This window comes from Pagrus major, chromosome 19 (genome assembly GCF_040436345.1).
Source record: "Pagrus major chromosome 19, Pma_NU_1.0".
In the NCBI taxonomy this organism is placed as follows: domain Eukaryota; kingdom Metazoa; phylum Chordata; class Actinopteri; order Spariformes; family Sparidae; genus Pagrus; species Pagrus major.
The window spans coordinates 28,219,032-28,235,257 of record NC_133233.1 but is presented as its reverse complement, the minus strand read 5'-3'; the positions used below and the strand labels follow the sequence as shown (position 1 = coordinate 28,235,257).

The following is a 16,226-nucleotide window of genomic DNA, read 5'->3' as shown; positions in this document are numbered from 1 at the left end:
TGTAGAATCAGCATGTTAAACACATCTTTTTAATATCAAACATTATAGAAAGATGAAATATGAAGCTGCTGACTTTGCACCAAAATCCAGACACAAGTCAGTCCAGAAGATTCAGTAAAGCCTCGATTGAATCAGACTGTGTTCAGATTTGATCCACTTCATTTATTATGAAATGACAAACAGCTGATATTAGTGGTAATAAGCAGAACTTCACTCTGCAACATCAACTTCTACTGTTCATCAGAAACATGTGGAAATTAACTGCACTACTCCATCGCTCCACAGGGTGGAGCTGCAACAGGAAGCAGAACACAAAGATCCAATTAAATGTGTTAATCTGCAGTTATGTTGTCATAAAGACAGCTGATCTGGAGACAGTGAGGGATGTAACTAAGTACATTTACTCAACAACTTTAGTTACTTTGCAGATTACATGCTGCATCAGAGCCAAAGAGGAAGCTGCATGTGATCTGATAAACTGCTTCCAGTGATGTCACTCAGTGGCTAAGTTGCATTGTGGGTAATGTAGGCACCAGGTTTAGAGAAGGAAGAAGAACGTGTGGAATAAAAAAGGTGATATCTCTGGTTCTGCTGGGTCGATTTGGATCAGTTGTCTTTTAAACTGTCCATAATGAGTCCAGCAGTGTCATTACCCACAATGCCACTTTCCACTCTTTACACTAAGATGACAACTGCTGGTGAGAAAGCACATTTCCCAAAATGTTGAACCATTTTCTATTAGTCTTTTTTTAATTTTCCTCCCATTTACAAATTACATCTAACTAATTTAAATGCAGTTTGTCAAATTTCCTTTTTAAGGTTATTTTTTCTCTTCAACATGTAATTATGAGCCAAATATCCGACTAATGCAATAAAACAATTGTTTATGTGCCACTTTGTGTTTAATTGTAATTCTTGGTGAAATCATCGTCCATAGAAAAAGCTTCAGCTCTCAGTGACGCAGTAGATCTGGAAGATGAGTCTGATGAACTGGTAGATTTGTCTGTTTTATGGCCTCATGCAGAACTTAATATCACATGTGCTGATCTTTAAATTTAACTTCAGACTTGTGTGCGTGAGGACGAGCAGTAAAGGACATCCTCCACATTTCTAGATTCAGTCCTGAACTGTAAGTTCACTTCTCACTGTTCATATTACACCAGGTTGTGCTGTCCCTCAATCTGTCATCATTTATGTCGACATATTTTACAGGTTCGATGTTTCCACCAAACATTTGTGATATAAAATGGCCCCATGCAGCTCGTCTGTCCTGATCCAAGTCTCCAGATTCCTGCTCTTTCCTGCTGATTTCTTCTTATGGAAAATGACAAAATTTAGCAAAATATTCCTGAAAACAAAAATCTTCCCTTAAAAACTTTATAATGTAAAATAAATATAATCAGGTTTCTACGTTTACACACTTTTTTCATGCTCCTATGTTTTATTGTTGATGGTCCCAGTGGGACTGAAACTGTAACTGTGCATCACAACCTTGTTCTGTGTTGTTGGACACATTTGAAGTGTTTCTGCTGTGAGGAAATCAAGTTTTTTAAATGCTCACTTTGTCTACATGGAAACAATGTTTTTCAATTCAATTCAAAGCAGAGCTGAGACAGAATTTACAGCATTAATAAAAGACATTACCACCAAAATATGTGACTCTGGTGTTTAATATTTGTGCATTGTTTGTTTGTTTTACAACATTTCCATCACATGAGAAGACTGTGTTACAAAACTATAAAAATACTAAATAACATCAGTGAAATCAACATGTTCTTCCTTTCATGGTCATCAGTTACAGCAACAAAACAATGCCATCATTTATTACATCATATATTACATCATAGATTCATCTGTTAAAATGTTGATTTTACATTAAAATGAATGTCAGTTAACATCTACAACATCACTGATGTCTTATTCAGTGGCAGTACACACAGAGTACTGCATTAATCTCCACTGTTATTCAGGAATATGTGGAGATTAACTGCACCAAGGAAATATCCAATTAAAAGTGTCAATGTACGATTATGTGGTGATAAACAGGCCTCGATAGATTAATGTGTTGAGGCTCTTTGTGTTGAGAAGATGTGAGTGAATAAAAGAATAAAGATCCAGGTTCCAGGTGGAGGAGGTGTCTGAGTGTGGAGCAGAAGGAGTGGAGGAGCGTCAGTGTGTCTGCAGAGACTGTGTAGAAGGACAGAGCAGCAGCAGAGCAGTCCAGATACACTGATGATACTCTGTCACATCCAGAGGAACACAGGGACGATGCTGGACTGGACACTGTGTGTGACAGTGGAGCTGATCTCAGAGCAGTTCACACTGCAGCACTGACAGTCATCTCCACTTGTTGTGATTGGTCCGTCAGTCACTGCTGGATGAAGCTCTCCTCTCCACTCCACCTCCCAGTAACACGGCCCAGTCAGAGCCTCTCCACCCACCAGCTGATGGTGCTGCTTCAACCTCTCTGGATCATCAGGACACAGCTGATCCTCTCAACACCTCCACCATTCTCACCACTCTGACAGAGATCACGGCCACCAGCTGATGAGAGAAGCAGAGAGACAGTAAAGTGATAAATGAGTGTTTACAGAGACTCCCTCCATCAGCTGTCAGTCAGTGATATAAAGACCAGCAGGACTTCAGTCCTGTTCAGACCACAAGTGGAGCGGCTGTGTAGCGTAGCCAGCTTCCTTTCAGCTCTCATGCTAACGTGTTGGAGTGAAGCTCACAGACCTGCAGACACTTTGGACATCAAGTCTGTTTACTCTGCAGGTTTCACTGAAGGACACAGTGGAAATAAACTGCTGACAGTCCCTGAACGCATCATTACTGCAGGAACAGAGAGATACTCACAGCTCACTTTAATGATGATTTACTGCTGTTAAAAACCAGAGTCTCACTCACATTTAAATATTTCATCTACTTTGGAAACATCACATGACAAATATGTAAATATGGAGTCTGTTATAAAAATATTTGGACAAATCAAATGACACATGGGCAGATATAAATATAACGTTAAAGGTCATACACTGAACAGTAAAACATCAGCTGTGGTTTGTGGACTTCAGCAGAGGTTCTGGTCCGTATACAGACCACATGGTTACTAAATGTAATGATGGTTCTCTGAAATAAGAGCCAGTGATTTGCAGGCTTCAGTCAGACTGATCTGAGAGCTGTGACAAAGATGAACTGATCAGTTGTTCAGTGTTGAAATGAGAGAACAAACACTTTGAGATCAGATTTGATGCTCCGACAGTTTGATGAATGAGGACACTGTCTCTATACATCCTGTGATGCTGTCAGCTGTGATCCAGCTTTACTTCCTGTAGACATGAACACAACAACAACAGTCGTCTTCACATCAACTCAAACACACGATCACAACAAGCTTCTGGCTCGTCTGATTGGCTGACTGCTCTCTCTCTGTCTTCCTGTCCAATCATGAAGCCTGTCACCGTTCTCCTCTCACAGCTTCACTGAGGAAAGCAGGAAATACTGGATCTTTACTTTGATACTGTGTTTAGTACAATACTGCTGAAACCAGCATGAACTGACTCCAACCCTCTACTGACCTGAGAGTCTCCAGTCTACAGCGGTGACTCCACCTCAGATCAGACAGCAGCTTCACTCCTGAATTCTGCAGCTTGTTCTTATTCAGCCACAGCTCTCTCAGATGGGAGGGGTTGGACTTCAGAGCTGAGGCCAGAGAAGCACAGCTGATCTCTGACAAACTGCAGCTCATCAATCTGAATAAAGAATAAATGATGGAGATAAAAATCAATTTATAATCCAATCAGATGTGTTCAGGTTTTAAATGTGTAGCTCAACATTACTGTGTCCTCATCAATGAGCTTTTCTCTAAAATGAGTAGAGTAACTTTGTCATTGTGTTATTGTGGATCATCATCAGCCTTCTACAGACATCATCCACATGTCAGCACAACATTCATACAGCTGTTCATGTCAACACAGATTAATAACATGCTGCTGATCTCAGTCAGGTCTGTTATTAGAGGAGAAAAAAATGAATTTTCTTTTAAACATCCTCTTTTGAAAATATGCTTTGATCTGTGTGTGTTCTGTAGGATCAATATCAATGATCAGACATTATTTGTGAAAACACATTGACATCAACAGAAATCAAAATATTTCTACTTCAGCTTCTCAACTTTATCAATTTAAATCAAATGTTAGTTCAGTTCTTCTGTTAACAGATTAAATTATAAACATTAATTAACTTTAACAACTAACTGAACATTTTCAACAGTTTCTTGAAGAAACAGAAGTTTTTTGTGACTGAAGAAGAAATTTAGTTCAAGAAAGTTGAAAATATGAACCAAAGGAAATCTTTAACTTTATCAATGGAAGTGATGTATGAATGTAAACTCAAATATTAGTTAGCAGTAACAGAGTCAGTGAACTGACCTCAGAGTCTTCAGTCTACAGTTTGGACTCTGTAGAAAATCACACAGCAGCTTCACTCCTGAATCCTGCAGCTTGTTGTCACTCAGCTCCAGCTCTCTCAGATGGGAGGGGTTGGACTTCAGAGCTGAGGCCAGAGAAGCACAGCTGATCTCTGACAAACTGCAGCTCCACAATCTGAATGAAGAATAAATGATGTAAGTTTAGAAGACAATGTTCCTGCTTGAAATCATTCAGTGTTTAATAATCTGTTCAGAGCTGAAGAAGGTTCAGAATGTACAAGTTTAGAAAATGGAAACTCCAAACACCTGAACCCAACGGGATGCAGGTTCAACACTGTCAAATACACAAAGTGACAAAACAAGTATATGGTTACTCAAGGTGCCTAAATGTGTCCAGTTCATTACTGAGGAAGTCAGTGGTAGAGTTTATGATTTGAATTCTTGGATATTACAAAAGCTGTTGTGCAATTTTTTATTGTGGTCCCAGTAATATTTGTTGTTAACGTGCACTGAAGGAGCAGATCACATGATATTTTAATGCAGTTTTAATCAGAAAGGTTATATCCTGACACGTCAGAGTGAGTAAAAAGACTTCAAAGCACATAAAATGTCTTTCACTTAAATTCCGCTCCTCGGCTCTTTTCTAATTCAAGGTTTCAAGTTTTTATTGTCAATTTCTCCACATGTACCAGACATACAGAGGAATCGAAAATACGTTTCTCAGTATCCCACGGTGAGAGAAATGAAGTGCACAAGTACAACAAGATGAATACAGACATTTCCTAACACTAAAGTATCAATAAGGTGCTCGACAGAAATAAAGACATTTACTAACATTAAATAGACAATAAAATATATTAAAAGAAACTAAAAAAACCAAAACTAGTCGTACACGTAGAGCATCTTTATAATCTTTATAATAAAGATCATGAATTGATAACATGAAGCCTTTTATGTGATAAGCAGGACGCTGCTTCTTCTGTAACAATGAAGTTAAAAGGACCATAGACTTGTGTGATTATATGTGGGGAGGGGTTTTCTTAAGCCTGTGGTCTGTGCCTGTGTGTATTTGCTGCACATCTCTGAAGAACAAATACAGAAAAACACAATCACAAACAGCAGCGACACTATTTCTAGTAAATTACCAGTGTTTTGTCAGATTCACTCACAGAATCCTGCCAAAATAGGACAGATGGTGAAAGGATATGGAGCCAGATCAAGGCCAAGAGGTTTGTTCATTTGGAGAAAAAAAATGGATTGAAAAAATAAAACTTGAAAGTTCAAGTTTTGATCTTGAATCATAAAAAAAATCAAAAACATTTTCAAAATAAAAATAAGTGAAGGAAAAGGTTCATTTCAATTAAAATATGATTTGGATTTTATTCTGATATTCTTTTGAATAAATTATTTATTTTCAATTTTCACTTCTATCATTTCATATTTGAGGTGTTATTTTTTCATCTGGCTCCATGAAAGCATCAGTAGAAATCATAAGCTGGCCATGGAGGACCACAGCACGGGGCGCTCGGTCTGGACAGCCCAGTTGGACACCTAAAACAAGCAGGTAGCACTTGGCAGCACGTCAGCCTCCTGCGTGTCCCACACAAGTGAGAGAGGAGACAATTATCAATAAAGGGGAAAGTTTCACACAAAGTTATGTGAATTTTGGAAGCAATGTTTTCTTTTTGGCAGCTGTTTCACCCATTTTCAGGGGCAAAGTGAGTGGAGCAGAGCATTAGTGACACAGGGACGAGTGGCAAACGTCAGGCAGGGTTGTTGGCACATGCTCAACTCTCCCTCTGAGTTGGGTTGCCAGGTACCATGACACATACCCCCACACAGGACCTGAGAAGAACTTTTTGATTTGTATCACTATGAAAATGGGAGATTAATAGGGGCGTGACGATACACTCGGCTCATGAGAACGAGACGAGATTTTAACACTATTTACTTTTTTAAGTTACAAAAAGAAACCTGATACTTGCTTTCTTATAACTGTCACTAATGTGTTTGGAAAATCAATAAAAAAATAAATGAAAAAAAAACAAACAAAAAGGAAAACAATGCAGGTCCATTTTGAAATGTTTTAACTAGTAATCATCTTGTAATGAATGTGACTTCAGCTCTACTTTGTGACTGAGTATGAATTATCATATGCAGTAAAAGATACAAACAATATGTAAGAACTGAAAAAGTTTCACCACAAACTCAACTGACTGGCTTCTCTCCTGTATGATTTCTCATGAGTCTCTTCAGACCTTATAACTGTGCATGAACTATGTGTGAGCTTCTAACTTCTAATTGAAGCTGTGTGACCTTCTAACTAAACTCCTCTCCACAAATTGAAAGTAAAAAATAAAAACAGTATAAATAACAATAATGAATAACACTAACTTTTTCTTAGTCGTCTTGTTTTAAGTGCAAACAATAATCAAAGTAGTTCTCTCTCAATACTTAAAGAGCAAACAGAGACTGACATGATTTCCCTCCAAGCAGAGCTGAGAGCTGGCTACAACTACACTGCCCAGCCTAAGATATGGTCACGTTCTTGTTCAAGAATATGAGCATGTCTACGTTTTCTGGCAGCAGTTGAGACCTTTGGACACTAACTATGTCTCCTGCAGTTGAAAAGACACGCTCACTTGGAGCGGAGGTAGCAGGGATGGAAAGGTATGCTATCTGTGTAGAGGTTCAGGACCACTGGGATGGTGTACTTTGATTCCCATGTGTGGAGGAGTCGCCAGTTTTCCACCATGGGAAATAGCCTCATGTCAGCTGCAATGAAAACGCTGATGTCTTTCGTTATTGCTGTGGCTCTAGCACTTGACTGTGGAAGTTGAGATGTAAAAGCATTTGTCAGTGTTGTCCGGCCTTTCAGTGTTTTCTTCACAGGCACGGTTGATTTCAGTAGAGAGCTGTGGTGGTTCTGTAGGTGTCTTTGCATAGTGCTCGTGTTAGCCGCGGTGTACGGCACTATTTTCTTACAGTTCTTACATATCGTTCGTGTCTTGTCTGTCAGTCTGTCACCACTTATTGTTTCCATCAGGCACCAAAATGCTGCCACACAAATGATTTAAAAGTGGCGGGGGCATCTTCTATGCTAATTTCGAGTTCAACGTCAGACACGTTTTAATAACATGAGATCTCGTGCCACAAGATCTCGTCACACCCCGAGATATTAACAGGAGAAATTACCAAACGGGAGCACAGCAGGTGAAAGGCTTAAAAATAGGGAAAGACTCCTGTCTCACTTCCTGGTAGACAGGACGTAGACACCTGAACACAACAAGATGGAAGTTAAAATACAACTATTAGTTATGTAAAGATATAGTGGAGTCATGGTGTCCTGAACACAGAATGACGTCACACTCTCAGTGTGTGTGTTGTGATCTGAGCTGTGTGCATGTTAGTGCATGTGAGTGCCTCCCTTTTCTCTAAAATGAGTACAGATAAGATGAACCTTTCTTGATCCCTGTAGGAGAAATTCAATTTGACACTGCAGCACAAAGGAACAGTGTGCAAACAATAACAGATAATAGCAGCTCGAGGTAGGAAGTGACTAAGAGAAAAATAAAATAGAATAAAATGAAAACATACTCCAAACACACACACACACACACACACACACACACACACACACAGTAACTTTGTCATTGTGTTATTGTGGATCATCATCAGCCTTCTACAGACATCATCCACATATCAGCACAACAGTTTCTTGAAGAAACAGAAGTCTTTTGTGACTGAAGAAGAAATTTAGTTCAAGAAAATTGAAAATATGAACCAAAGGAAATCTATAACTTTATCAATGTAAGTTATGTATGATTGTAAACTCAAATATTAGTTAGCAGTAACAGAGTCAGTGAACTGACCTCAGAGTCTCCAGTCTACAGTTTGGACTCTGTAGAAAATCACACAGCAGCTTCACTCCTGAATCCTGCAGCTTGTTGTAGTCCAGGTCCAGCTCTCTCAGATGGGAGGGGTTGGACTTCAGAGCTGAGGCCAGAGAAGCACAGCTGATCTCTGACAAACTGCAGCTCCACAATCTGAACAAAGAATAAATGATGTAAGTTTAGAAGACAATGTTCCTGCTTGAAATCATTCATTGTTTAATAATCTGTTCAGAGCTGAAGAAGGTTCAGAATGTAGAAGTTTAGAAAATGGAAACTCCAAACACCTGAACCCAACAGGATGCAGGTTCAACATCGCAAAATACACAAAGTGACAAAACAAGTATATGGTTACTCAAGGTGCCTAAATGTGTCCAGTTCATTGCTGAGGAAGTCAGTGGTAGAGTTTATGATTTGAACTCTTGGATATTAAAAAAGCTGGTGTGCAAATGTTTATTATGGTCCCAGTAATATTTCTTGTTAGCGTGCACTGAAGTAGCAGATCACATGATATTTTAATGCTGTTTTAATCAAAAAGGTTATATCATGACACGTCAGAGTGAGTAAAAAGACTTCATGTAAGTCTTCAAGTCAAAAAAGTCAAACTAAATCCACAAAAGTGATCAAAAGTCAACATGTAACATTTCAAGCACATCAAATGTCTTTCACTTAAATTCTGCTCCTCAGCTCTTTTCTAATTAGACGTACACGTAGAGCATCTTTTTAATAAAGATCATGAATTGATAACATGAAGCCTTTTATGTGATAAGCAGGACGCTGCTTCTTCTGTAACAATGAAGTTAAAAGGACCATAGACTTGTGTGATTATATGTGGGGAGGGGTTTTCTTAAGCCTGTGGTCTGTGCCTGTGTGTGTTTGCTGCACATCTCTGAGGAACAAATACAGAAAAACACAATCACAAACAGCAGTGACGCTATTTCTAGTAAATTACCAGTGTTTTGTCAGATTCACTCACAGAATCCTGCCAAAATAGGACAGATGGTGAAAGGATATGGAGCCAGATCAAGGCCAAGAGGTTTGTTGATTTGGAAAAAATAAATGTATTGAAGAAATAAAATTTGAACTTGAAAGTTCAAGTTTTGATCTTGAATCATAAAAAAAAAAATCAAAAACATTTTCAAAATAAAAATCACTGAAGGAAAAGGTTCATTTCAATTTAAATATGATTTGGATTTAATTCTGAAATTTCTTTGAATAAATTATTCATTTCAAATTGTCACTCATATATCATTTCGTATTTGAGGTACGTTTCAGAGTTTTGGCCCTGATCTGGTGTGGGGGGCATGGCATCAACTGATGACTACTCCAAAACACACACACACACACACACACACACACACACACACACACACACACACACTTTGTTATTGTGTTATTGTGGATCATCATCAGCCTTCTACAAACATCATCCACATGTCAGCAAAACATACAGCTGTTCATGTCAACAGGAGCAGCTGATCTCACTCAGGTCTGTTATTAGAGGAGAAAAAACTGAATTTTCTTTTAAACATCTTCTTTTGAAAATATGCTTTGATCTGTGTGTGTTCTGTATGATCAATATCAATGATCATTATTTGTGAAAACACATTGACATCAACAGAAATCAAAATATTTCTACTTCAGCTTCTCAACTTTATCAATTTAAATCAAATGTTAGTTCAGTTCTTCTGTTAACAGATTAAATCATAAACATTAACTAACTTTAACAACTAACTGAACATTTTCTACAGTTTCTTGAAGAAACAGAAGTCTTTTGTGACTGAACAAGAAATTTAGTTCAAGAAAATTGAAAATATGAACCAAAGGAAATCTATAACTTTATCAATGTAAGTTATGTATGAATGTAAACTCAAATATTAGTTAGCAGTAACAGAGTCAGTGAACTGACCTCAGACTCTCCAGTCTACAGTTTGGACTCTGTAGAAAATCACACAGCAGCTTCACTCCTGAATCCTGCAGCTTGTTGTCACTCAGGCTCAGCAGTCTCAGATGGGAGGGGTTGGACTTCAGAGCTGAGGCCAGAGAAGCACAGCTGATCTCTGACAAACTGCAGCCCCACAATCTGAATAAAGAATAAATGATGTAAGTTCATACACACCCTACACACTCAAAACGCCTCAACACTCACTGAACAGACAGTGACTGATGTCAGTTTGATGTTTTCACTTCATGTTTAACATTTGCAATTTACATCAGTGGTCCAGCTGATTTACAGCAGATGGATAAATACCACCACAGGTAAGAGGAAAAATATATTTTCATTCCATGGTCTGGGTGGAAACTGGATTCTGATTGGCTGCAGACTGTCCATAAACTTTTGGTATACCAACACCTCTGGAAGTACTCGAGTAGTTCAAGTATTTAAGATTACTGGGGCTTGCATCAGCTGGATGCTAACAGTCAAAAGCTAGAAATAAATTAAATGAAGAAAAAATAAATAAAAACACTGAATAGAGTCCTTCAGTGCAGCATCCTCTGAACGCCACAGGATGGAGCCATTTAGATACACAGAAAATGTCTCAAAGAACTGACATTTCTTCAGATTTATGCTGCTGCTTATCTTGAAAGTTAATTAACTAAACTGTTTAAGTCTCAGTGAAGGGTTTGAATTGAATATATGGAAAAACAAGACAATGAACTGACCTCAGACTCTCTAGCGCACAGTTTTGACTCTCCAGTCCAACAGACAGGAGCTTCACTCCTGAATCCTTCAGGCTGTTTGAACTCAGGTCCAGCTGTCTCAGATGGGAAGGGTTGGACTTCAGAGCTGAGGCCACAACTTCACAGTGAGTCTCTGAGAGTCCACAGTCAGAAAGTCTGTCATGACACAGATATTACAAAAATGTTATTATGAAAGAGGACACTTTATATTTACTTCATGCATTTGATGTCAAAACAGTTTGAAACATTCTGTTCTGATTGACATTTGCTATTTACATCAGTGGTTCAGCAAACCTTCATCTGATCTGTGTTTGACATGAAACAGTTATTCTCATCACTTTCTAAAACCTGCAGACTTTAAATCTTTGTTTTATTTTAATCTTGCAGATGAAGGAAGAGAAAATGTAGTTACATTTGGGTTTCCATGATGTCCACAGTCTGTCAGTGTGATCTGATCCTGTGTCTTTTGCCAAAAAGTTAGATTAGTTTATGCCCAACACAGTGTTAGCATGAGGGTGAGAGTGCCAAAATTAACATCATCGCACGTCTTGTGTCGAGCATGTGGGCTCCACAAATCATGTTGCTGAATGATCGTGCACCTCCCGAATTCAACATGGATGAGCTTGAAGTTTGAAAAACCATCTTAGAAATCTACATTTACATGATTCATATTTTGCCAGCTAATACAGATGTGATTCAGAACAGTTGACTTCTATAAAGACTTGTATGATTTACACTTTTATGGTGTTGCCATTGGTGATTTTGATTTATACACCTACTGTCTTTTCAGATGCTATTGTACATTGCAGTCCTGACCATTCACAATTCTTTATTCTTCACGTTTCATCTAGTTGTTGGTTCAGTTTCGGTGTATTCCTTTCCAGCTGTATGTCACTTCTGTGTAACTACACTGAGAGCAATGATAAACTGGAGTCAAATTCCTTGTATGTCAACACATATTTGGCCAAATAAAGCTGATTCTGATTCTACAGAACAAAAATACACAAAGATTAAAACTAAATAAGAGTCAAGTCAGAAAAAGATCTCATGTCATGTATAAAAGGTAAAGTAGAAGCTTTAATTTGAGCTGGAACTTTTTGGTCCATTTGCTCACTGTGAAATGTCTCTAAACCGACATAATGAGAACAATAACTGCATGAAAGAAATTCTCAAGGACTTTAGAAACATCACATGAAAAATGATACAGATCTTATTTTAAACTCTTCAGTATAGTGGTTAAAAAACCTCTTTCATTAGTTTCACCAGGGTTTCTTCTGTCACCCAAAGAAAGATTCATAGAAGAAAAACTGTCACATTTAATGATCATTAGAAATAAATGGAATAACTGAGTTCAACAACCTGACAGCTATAAACACATCCAACTGAAACATCTACATTATTGCACTCATGGTAAGTGAAACATTTTTAAAAAATAATCACAATTGTATTTAAAAATGTAAGCGCTATTTCAAAATAAATTATTTTATAGTTTGTATATCTGAAGAATTAAACTGCTAATCTACACTGATTTATAATGTTGATAATCACATCTGGACTCACAGAGCCTTCCTGCAGTTCCTCACAGCTGGAATCAGTCTCAGTCGTCCCTCCTCTGATGTGTTGTACTTCCTCAGGTCCAACACATCCAGAACCTCCTCTGACATCTGCAGCATGTAGGCCAGAGCTGAGCAGTGGATCACAGAGAGTTTCTTCTCTGATCTGTTCTCTGAGTTCAGCAACGTTTGGATCTCCTGATGAACTGAGTGGTCGTTCATCTCCATCAGACAGTGGAAGATGTTGATGCTTCTGTCAGGAGAGACATCATCTCTGTTCATCTCCTTCAGGTTGTTGATGGCTCTCTGGATGATTTCTGGACTGTTGTCTGTCTGACCCAGCAGACCTCCTAAGAGTCTCTGGTTGGACTCCAGAGAGAGGCCATGAAGGAAGCGAACAAACAGGTCCAGGTGGCCATTTTTACTTTCAAGGGATTTCTCCATGACGCTCCTCAGGAAGTCATCCAGGGATGGGTAACAGGCTTCATGGCCCGAAAAAAAGTTAGAAATCTTCTTAAAGGGAGACTTTGGCTTTGAGTCTTTTAGAAAAGCCTCCACCACCTCTGTGTTCCTGTTGGTGTAACAGTGGAACATGTAGACTGCAGCCAGAAACTCCTGAACTCTCAGATGAACAAAGCAGTAGACTGTTTTCTGGAAGATCACACTCTCTCTTCTGAAGATCTCTGTACAAACTCCTGAGTACACCGAGGCATCTTTGACATTAAGACCACACCGCTTCAGGTCTTTTCGGTAGAACATGATGTTTCCTGTCTCCAGATGTTCAAACGCCAGCCTCCCCAGCTTCAGAAGAACATCCCTGTCAGCCTCCGTCAGCTCCTGTGGACTCGTCTCACGTCCCTCATCATACTTCTGCTTCTTCCTCTTTGTCTGAACCAGCAGGAAGTGTGAGTACATGTCAGTCAGGGTCTTGGGCAGCTCTCCTCTCTGGTCTGTAGTCAACATGTGCTCCAGAACTGTAGCAGTGATCCAGCAGAAGACTGGGATCAGACACATGACGTGGAGGCTCCTGGAGGTCTTGATGTGTGAGATGATTCTGCTGGACAGATCTTCATCACTGAACCTCCTCCTGAAGTACTCCTCCTTCTGGGCGTCAGTGAAGCCTCGTACTTCTGTTACCCTGTCAACACGTGAAGGAGGGATCCGATTGGCTGCTGCAGGTCGGGAAGTTATCCAGACGAGAGCCGAGGGAAGCAGCTTCCCCTCAATGAGGTTTGTCAGCAGCACACTGACTGATGACTTCTGTGTGACATCAGACACGACCTCATCGTTCTTGAAATCCAGTGAAAGTCTGCTTTCATCCAGGCCGTCAAAGATGAACAGAAGTTTACAGACAGCGAGCTTCTCTGCTGTCACCTTCTGTAATGTTGGATGGAAAACATGGAGCAGCCTGAGAAGACTGTACTGCTCATCTCTGATCAGGTTCAGCTCCCTGAACGAGAGCAGAACCAGCAGACTGACATCTTGGTTTTCAGAGCCCTCGGCCCAGTCCAGAGTGAACTTCTGCACTGAGAAGGTTTTTCCAACTCCAGTGACGCTGTTGGTCAGAACCACTCTGATGCGTCTCTGTTGGTCAGGTGAGGCTTTAAAGATGTCGCTGCACTTGATTGGAGTGTCATGGAGGGTCTCCATCTTGGAAGCTGTCTCTAGCTGTCTCACCTCATGTTGGGTATTAACCTCTTCACTCTGTCCCTCTGTGATGTAGAGCTCAGTGTAGATCCTGTTGAGGAGGGTTCCACTTCCTGTTTCATCACTTCCTGTTCCATCACTTCCTTCAGTCACACGTTCACATCTCCTCCTCAGACTGATCTTATGTTCATCTAAAGCCTCCTGCAGAACACTATCAGCTGAAGGAGAAGAAAATATTCTGGGATTAAATTGAGAGCAAGAATCTTGATTAACTCAAAAAGTTCCTTTTTTCAGACATGAAGACATCAGCAGACAGATGTTCAGTCTTACTTTGTACAGTGTTGGTCTGACTGACTAACACTGGACAGCAGGACAGCTGCTCCTCCACAGAAACACTTCCCTCTGTCTTTCTGAAGAGATAAAGGAAAATCCCTCAGATTAGAAATCACAGATCAGTCTGACAAAAGAGAAGACAGACTGTAAACATAAGTATGTCTTCTCCAAGCTCTGAATCTGGACTGAACTCCCAATCACTAACAGTTTGTTTTTGTCTGAGTCACAGTGGAGCAAATTGCATCATTTGATTTTAGTAAACAAACTTATTTTAATGGGAAATGTTATCACACAAACAAAAAGGACCACAAAACATGACCTCATTAGCAGCTATTAAAAACTTAAGCCATACTTGGCCACACTTAGTACAATATACCCTCCTCTTTTTTCAACAACTGTGTTTGATAAAAAAGGTTTGATGAAGATAAAAACAATGTCAGAGTGAAGATTTTGGGACAGTTTCCATGAGATACTTCCAGCCCTCATCAATGGAGCCTTTTCCTTTGCAAAGATATAGAAGAAATCCTCACTTGTCATGAAAGCAGAACATAAATCCCTCATTTGTGTAATTTATCTATCTGTAAAATACTTCGTGCTCCTCATCCTGACATTCAGTGAAAGTTGTAATTCTTGGCTTTTTAACAGATCATTTGATCCATCTGCAGTAAAGACATTGCGATGACTTCTGCTCTTTTTCATTCATCAGTAATTCTTCCATCGCAGCAAAACACGTTGCATCAGCCATCAAACTCCTGAAGGTTTAACTGAGCAAACTAAACACTTTTAAGACTAAATTTCTGTAACAGACAAACAATGAATGAACCTGAAGTATCTCACTAGTCAACAATATTTAGGCTACACCCCATGATGCAACACTCCGGTGTATTCAAAAAGAATATCTGATGTTGACACATAATTGTCTCGTCCCTACGTATAATACAAATCACAAAGTTTTAAAATGTGATTTACAGAAAAAGCATTTTGTCCTAAATTTGGGCAACTACAGTCATATAATGGTAATGATTTAATTGTATAAAGCGAAGTTAGTATCAGTTCTCTTACTGTGTGTCTGAGGGTCCAGGTCCATTACTGAAGTCTGGAGGAAAACCTCTGGACCAGTCACTCTTCATAGACAGACCGCTAGAGACTGAAGACCCTTCACTCCATCTGTGATATGGATTTCTGAAAACACCAACATGTTTGTATTCATTTGATGTGAATCACTGTTAATTATCAATACACATCTAAATACACAAACTGGTGATACTGAAAGTTTGGTGGTTAAGAAGTAACTGGCAGTCTTCTTACTGTGTGTCTGAGGGTCCAGGTCCATTACTGAAGTTCAGAGGAAATTCTTTGGACCAGTCACTCTTCATAGACAGACAGCTGGAGACTGAAGACTCTTCACTCCATCTGTGATATGGATTTCTGAAAACACCAACATGTTTGTATTCATTTGATGTGAATCACTGTTAATTATCAATACACATCTAAATACACAAACTGGTGATATTGAAAGTTTGGTGGTTAAAAAGTAACTGGCAGTCTTCTTACTGTGTGTGTGAGGGTCCAGGTCCATTACTGAAGTTCAAAGGAGAACCTCTGGACCAGTCACTCTTCATAGACAGACAGCTGGAGACTGAAGACTCTTCACTCCATCTGTGATATGGATTTCTGGAAACACCAGCATGT

The 16,226-nt window shown here is 39.3% G+C and overlaps 1 protein-coding gene across 1 annotated transcript; it reads right to left on the bottom strand.

Annotated features, from left to right (window-relative positions):
• Nucleotides 1-2,531: 2,531 nt before the first annotated feature.
• On the bottom strand, nt 2,532-15,664 carry LOC141014366 (protein NLRC3-like). The gene is made up of 8 exons (XM_073488105.1): nt 15,597-15,664; nt 14,532-14,611; nt 12,562-14,419; nt 10,984-11,157; nt 10,229-10,402; nt 8,302-8,475; nt 3,579-3,752; nt 2,532-2,544 (listed from the first exon to the last, which is right to left on the bottom strand). Exons 1-8 carry the CDS (start codon nt 15,662-15,664, stop codon nt 2,532-2,534), a joined length of 2,715 nt encoding a protein of 904 aa, XP_073344206.1.
• Between the last annotated feature and the right edge of the window lie 562 nt (nt 15,665-16,226).

Bases quoted from the DNA above. Each gene is read 5' to 3' on its own strand.
- LOC141014366 (XM_073488105.1), bottom strand. From the start codon at position 15,664: ATGAAGAGTGACTGGTCCAGAGGTTTTCCTCCAGACTTCAGTAATGGA. The intron at 8,476-10,228 runs GTCAGTTCACTG...TTCTTTGTTCAG, and splicing joins TGTAGACTGGAGAGTCTGAG to ATTGTGGAGCTGCAGTTTGT. The intron at 3,753-8,301 runs GTCAGTTCACTG...TTCTTTATTCAG, and splicing joins TGTAGACTGGAGACTCTGAG to ATTGATGAGCTGCAGTTTGT.